This window comes from Colobus angolensis, unplaced genomic scaffold (assembly GCF_000951035.1).
Source record: "Colobus angolensis palliatus isolate OR3802 unplaced genomic scaffold, Cang.pa_1.0 Scaffold18, whole genome shotgun sequence".
NCBI classification, from domain to species: Eukaryota; Metazoa; Chordata; class Mammalia; order Primates; family Cercopithecidae; genus Colobus; species Colobus angolensis.
The window spans coordinates 2769087-2775812 of NW_012114932.1; the positions used below are offsets into that span (position 1 = coordinate 2769087).

At 51.1% G+C, this 6726-nt stretch overlaps 2 protein-coding genes across 6 annotated transcripts in view; both read left to right on the top strand.

Moving 5' to 3' along the window:
- RHOA (ras homolog family member A) overlaps window positions 1-6214 on the top strand; it is a 20023-nt gene extending 13809 nt beyond the window's left edge. For 2 of the 5 annotated variants that reach the window (XM_011939096.1, XM_011939097.1), the window contains exon 4: window positions 238-1480. In XM_011939096.1, coding sequence (XP_011794486.1) covers window positions 238-411 — 174 coding nt within the window. In that variant the 3' untranslated portion in view covers window positions 412-1480. Of the gene's footprint in view, window positions 1-237; window positions 1481-1554; window positions 1580-2032; window positions 2045-4246; window positions 4255-6203 lie in introns of those variants that run through there. The other 3 variants (XR_001001472.1, XR_001001471.1, XM_011939095.1) reach the window with 3 other exon arrangements.
- GPX1 (glutathione peroxidase 1) lies at window positions 2300-3416 on the top strand. Its single transcript, XM_011939094.1, is given in 2 exon segments — window positions 2300-2598; window positions 2848-3416. Coding segments are annotated over 2 exon segments (606 nt in total). The 5' UTR covers window positions 2300-2352; the 3' UTR covers window positions 3208-3416.
- Window positions 6215-6726: the final 512 nt, after the last annotated feature.

The following is a 6726-nucleotide window of genomic DNA, read 5'->3' on the forward strand; positions in this document are numbered from 1 at the left end:
TTAGCTGGGCGTGGTGGTGGGCACCTGTAGTCCCAGCTACTCAGGAGGCTGAGGTAGGAGAATCGCTTGAACCCAGGAGATGGAGGTTGCAGTGAGCTGAGATCATACCATTGCAGTCCAGCCTGAGCAAAACTGTCTCAAAACAAGAAAAAAAAAGTCTTTAAGCTGAATTTGAATACTCTTTACTTTATGTATGCCACACTATTAGCTAAAAGGATTGTTTTTTCTCTTTGCTAGGAGCCGGTGAAACCTGAAGAAGGCAGAGATATGGCAAACAGGATTGGTGCTTTTGGATACATGGAGTGTTCAGCAAAGACCAAAGATGGAGTGAGAGAGGTTTTTGAAATGGCTACGAGAGCTGCTCTGCAAGCTAGACGTGGGAAGAAAAAATCTGGGTGCCTTGTCTTGTGAAACCTTGCTGCAAGCACAGCCCTTATGCGGTTAATTTTGAAGTGCTGTTTATTAATCTTAGTGTATGATTACTGGCCTTTTTCGTTTATCTATAATTTACCTAAGATTACAAATCAGAAGTCATCTTGCTACCAGTATTTAGAAGCCAACTATGATTATTAATGATGTCCAACCCGTCTGGCCCACCAGGGTCCTTTTGACACTGCTCTAACAGCTCTCCTCTGCACTCCCACCTGACACACCAGGCGCTAATTCAAGGAATTTCTTAACTTCTTGCTTCTTTCTAGAAAGAGAAACAGTTGGTAACTTTTGTGAATTAGGCTGTAACTACTTTATAACTAACATGTCCTGCCTATTACCTGTCAGCTGCAAGGTACTCTGGTGAGTCACCACTTCAGGGCTTTACTCCTTAACAGATTTTGTTGGCATAGCTCTGGGGTGGGCAGTTTTTTGAAAATGGGCTCAACCAGAAAAGCCCAAGTTCATGCAGCTGTGGCAGAGTTACAGTTCTGTTGTTTCATGTTAGTTACCTTATAGTTACTGTGTAATTAGTGCCACTTAATGTATGTTACCAAAAATAAATATATCTACTCCAGACTAGATGTAGTATTTTTTGTATAATTGGATTTCCTAATACTGATATTTGTCATCCCCAAAGAAAGTGTATTGGTTTTTTAAAAAAGAAAGTGTATTTGGAAATAAAGTCAGATGGAAAATTCATTTTTTAAATTCCCGTTTTGTCACTTTTTCTGATAAAAGATGGCCATATTACCCCTTTTCGGCCCCATGTATCTCAGTACCCCTATCTGGAGCTGGGCTAAGTAAATAGGAATTGGTTTCACGCCTGAGGCAATTAGACACTTTGGAAGGTGGCATAACCTGTCTCACCTGGACTTCAGCATCTGGCTGTAATTCACAGTGCTCTTCTCACTGTATCCAGGTTCCCTCCCAGAGGAGCCACCAGTTCTCATGGGTGGCACTCAGTCTCTCTTCTCTCCAGCTGACTAAACTTTTTTTCTGTACCAGTTAATTTTTCCAACTACTAATAGAATAAAGGCAGTTTTCTAAACTTCCTGTATCCTGTTGTTTGTGTTGCTCTCTCCAGGGCTGGGGGCAGGAGGATGCAAGGACTTCCTGGCCTAGCTCACCCTGGAGAGGTTTGTTCAGGGTGCAAAAGACTAGCTTGTGTCCCACCTCCCACCCACCCAGCAGCTAATCCCAACAACATGGAAATGATACCCTGTACCGCATTCTAGTTCAGATTGGGGGGGAGGGTGAATGCAGCCTACTGAGGAGGCCAGAGGGAGGACTCAGGCCGCGTTTCTTTGGCCCTGACGAGCTTTGGGCTCCACTTCAGGAGGCTGGGGCAGAGCTTCCAGGACTCTGCCCTGTTAGAAAACCCGCACAAGGGCGGTGCCGCTTTGGAGACAGGGAGGAGGGAGACCGGGAGGAGGGAGACCGGAAGCCCAGATCCCTCTGGCTGTCCCCAGCACTGCCGGTAACATGGCACAGGAGAGGAGAGGAGGGCTGTTAGTGCACCGGCAGCTGCTGCCGCCGCCCACCAACCTTCTATGCCGAACCCCACATCCTAATTGAGGAGCCTTTGAGAAAGAAAACGGAGCCCTTGAGGGCCCCAAACCTCGGAAGGGTAACCTGGACCGCTGCCGCCTGGTTGCCTGAGCCAGACAAGACATGCCCGCGGCTCCTCCCGGCTTGGGTGGAGCCCGCGTCCGACTCGGGCGCACCCTTCAGCCTTTTCCCTGCTGAAGGAGGGGCCGAGCCCTCCGGATAGGGCGGGGGCCGGATGAGGCGGGACCCTCGGGCCCGAAAAACTGCCTGCGCCACGTGACCTGCCGCCGGCCAGTTAAAAGGAGGCACCTCCTGGCCCCTCTTCACCGTGCTTGTTCGGGGCGCTGTCGTAGCTGCTCGGACAGTTGCGCCATGTGTGCTGCTCGGCTAGCGGCTGCAGCGGCCCAGTCGGTGTACGCCTTCTCGGCGCGCCCGCTGGCCGGCGGGGAGCCTGTGAGCCTGGGCTCCCTGCGGGGCAAGGTGCTACTTATCGAGAATGTGGCGTCCCTCTGAGGCACTACAGTCCGGGACTACACCCAGATGAACGAGCTGCAGCGGCGCCTTGGGCCCCGGGGCCTGGTGGTGCTCGGCTTCCCGTGCAACCAGTTTGGGCATCAGGTGCGCCGGGCGGGGCGTGGTGGCTGGGGGCGCCGGCGGGTGCTGGGGGGTGCCATAGACTCTATGCGCCGAGAGTTTGTCTACCTTCTCACTACCCTTGTGCTCGTAGCTGCTGGAATTCTTGTCCGCCCTGGGATTGCGCATGGAGGGCAAAATCCCGGTGACTCATAGAAAAACTCCCTTGTTAGTGGTTAGAACGTTTCCCTCCCCTTCTTGACCCCGGGTCCCAGCTGCCCTTCTCTCCCGTAGGAGAACACCAAGAACGAAGAGATTCTGAATTCCCTCAAGTACGTCCGACCTGGTGGTGGGTTCGAGCCCAACTTCATGCTCTTCGAGAAGTGCGAGGTGAACGGTGCGGGGGCGCACCCTCTCTTCGCCTTCCTGCGGGAGGCCCTGCCAGCCCCCAGCGACGATGCCACTGCGCTCATGACCGACCCCAAGTTCATCACCTGGTCTCCGGTGTGCCGCAACGATGTTGCCTGGAACTTCGAGAAGTTCCTGGTGGGCCCTGACGGTGTGCCCGTACGCAGGTACAGCCGCCGCTTCCAGACCATTGACATCGAGCCTGACATCGAAGCCCTACTGTCTCAAGGTCCCAGCAGTGTCTAGGGCCCCCTTCCTACCCCGGCTGCTTGGCAGTTGCAGCGCTGCTCTCTGGGGGGTTTTCATCTATGAGGGTGTTTCCTCTAAACCTACAAGGAGGAACACCTGATAATACAGAAAATACCCCCTCGAGATGGGCGCTCGTCCTGTCCATCCCAGTCTCTGCCAGACCAAGGCGAGTTTCCCCACTAATAAAGTGCCAGTTGTCAGCAGAACTGTGTATATATCCTGTGTCATTTGGGGGATACTTTTTCTCATCTCATTGTCATAGTGGTGGGAACTTAACCCTCCTGCCCTTATCCTAGCCAAGTCTGAACTTTCTGTCCTTTTGTCTGCAGTGTGTAGGGTCCACTATTTCCTTTGTGGGAAGTCTAGCTCTTGGCCTGAATTTCTGCCTTCACCAGAACATGCAAAGGGCCATCCCAAGACCCAGTTAAAACAAAGTCCGTACGTAAAAAAAGATACAAGGCAAGGGTTGACTGCCTAACTCTAATAGACTTACGACTACTTGCTGCCCACTGAAATGACTGTTACAGAATAACATGAGTCCCCACTCACATTCGGAGTCTATGGCCTCTCCAATTGTTAGGCCCACAGAAGCCCATTTCACACAGTTGGAAGCTCATGGAATGTTACAAATTCTGTTACTTGGCTAGATCTTTCCATGTTGCTACCAAGTGCTTGTATCTGCTGTGATGCTGATCTTACAAGTTTCTGCCTCATGTATTTAAGAGTGAGAAAACTACAATTTAACTGGCCCTTCTGACTATGCCCTGCCCAACACTTACATGCAATCTCACATTCAGGCCCAGGATAAGGGCTTGTCTTTGAAGCCAGCTGCTGCTTTTCAGGCACCACTCAGGTCCAGCTTCTCCATCTGTTGACCCTGCTGCCAATCTTTCAAGACGGATTTGAAGCCATTTCCTAACGCAGTGCAGGGGACTGCAGGGCCTGGGTGTAGCTTCTGCTTGTGCAAACAGGTGCCCAGAGACATGGCAGTGCTGTTCTGAAGTCCCAGCATTTGTGTTCAAATTGGTGACTCAAGGCCCTTACGTCTGAGCCAACTCTCAAGGACTTTTCCTCTTGCTCTAAGCAGTGATCTTTGCTGCTGCTTTCCCCCTTTGTCTGCCCTTAGGTCACTAAGGATTGTAGGGCCTTCTGGACCTGCTCTGGCTCCATCCTCAGAACTCCTAAACAGGCCCACCTCCCTCTGGTTCTGTCCACCCTAGCCTTTGAGTCCCCCTTGAGGTGACCCAGGCAGAACTATCAGCTTCCCCTTTGGACCTCACTCTACCTGTGTTTTCCTTGGAACTCTCAGAGGAGTCTCATGCTCTGTTGCCCAGGCTGGGGTGCAGTGGCATGATCTCAGTTCACTGCAGCCTCCACCTCCCGAGTTCAAGCAATTCTGCCTCAGCCTCCCCAGTGGCTGGGATTACAGGTGCCTGCCACCATACCTGGCTACTTTTTATATTTTTAGAAGAGACAGGTTTCGCCATGTTGACCAGGCTGGTCTTGAACTCCTGACCTCAGGTGATCTGCCCGCCTAGGCCTCCCAAAGTGCTAGGATTATAGGCATGAGCCACTGAGCTCTGCCAGAGTGGAATGTTTTTATATTAGTAGACCAATATTTGTGATGAATATCATATGCCAGGCCCTGGGGACCCTGAGATGGCCAGCCCCAGTACTCCTCTTAGACTGTTAACCTCTGGGGAAGAAGATTAGTCATTCACAAATGCAATCAAGACTCCTGAGTGGCCAGTCACGGTGGCTCACGCCTATGATCCCAGCACTTTATAATCCCAAGTAATCTGAGGTGGGCAAATCACTTGAGGCTAGGAGTTGGAGACCAGCCTGACCAAAACATGGTGACACGCCCGTCTCTACTAAAAATACAAAAATTAGCCAGGTGTGGTGTCGGGCGCCTGTAATTCCAGCTACTTGGGTGGCTGAGGCAGGGAGAATTGCCTGAACCTTGGAGGCAGAGGTTGCAGTAAGCCGAGATCACGCCATTGCACTTCAGCCTGGGCAACAGAGTGAGACTCTTTTTCAAAAACAAAATTCCACTCAAATGGGACCAAGGCTTTTTGACATTTGTAGACTTCAAGTCTGACTCCTGGAATGGAGAGTAGCAATCTGTAAATCTGGGTAGAACCAGATTACCTGTGACCCCTAATGTCCTACTTGTCTCTTCCCCAAAAGCACTTTGCTCCCTTATTCTTTCATAATCCAGTCCTGTGCCATGTGCTCTGCCAGGTGCCTGAAGAAGTCAGAAGGACAGTATATAATTATCAAAAAAGCATGTTTTGTGCTTTGAGAATAGGAAAAAAAGACAAAAAAACTGTGTACCTTACACTGGTTAAAAAAAAAAAAAAAGAATAAATAAGAGGACCAGGCCCAGTAGGGAGGATCATGCATGCCTCCTGGAAAAAGTGACAGTGAGGCCAGGTGCAGTGGCTCACACCTGTGATCACAGCACTTTGGGAGGTCGAGGTGGGCGGATGGCTTGATGGCTTGAGGTCAGGAGTTAGAGACGAGCCTGGCCAACATGGTGAAACCACGTCTCTATTAAAAATATGAAAATTAGGCTGGGTGCGGTGGCTCACTCCTGTAATCCCAGCACTTCAGGAGGTCGAGGCAGGCGGATCACGAGGTCTGGAGATCGAGACCATCCTGGCTAACATGGTGAAACCCTGTCTCTACTAAAAATACAAAAAATTAGCTGGGCGTGGTGGCAGACACCTGTAGTTCCAGCCACTCGGGAGGCTGAGGCAGGAGAATGGTGTGAAACCGGGAGGCAGAGCTTGCAGTGAGCCGAGATTGTGCCACTGTACTCCACCTATCTGAATCTGAAAACATCCACCTATCCCCAAAACCTGTTCCTCCTGGTGCCAACTCAGTCAATAATGCCACCTTCCCATCCAGGACCTCACACACTATACTCCCTGCCTGCCCACCCGCTATCAGCTTATTCCTTAACCAACTGCTTCTTGACCTCTTTTCAGTCTCACTTTTTTTTTTTTTTCTGAGAGGGAGTCTCGCTCTGTTGCCCAGGGTGGAGTGCAGTGGCGCAATCTCGGCTCACTGCAAGCTCCAGCTCACTGCAATCTGCGCCTCCCAGGTTCACACCATTCTCCTGCCTTAGACATCCAGACAGAGGTATCTGGGGCAGGCAGTTACATGAGGCACAGAAGAAGAGAATGTTTAAAGGCAATGGTCTAGCCACGGGAGCAGTAGCCACTGGAGAGGATGAGGTCACGTGGGATAAGTGGCATGAAAAAGATTAGGGGACCTGGCCCTGAGGTGTATAGGTGTACAATCCTTCCAGATTAGCTGGCAGAGAGAAATAGCTGGGGAGGAACAAGGTTGGAGCAAGGGACCAAGGGAAGGGACAGTTCCTAAAGAATAGTTAAGGCTGGGCACGGTGGCTCAAGACTGTAATCCCAGCACTTTGGGAGGCCGAGATGGGCGGATCACAAGGTCAGGAGATCGAGACCATCCTGGCTAACACGGTGAAACCCCGTCTCT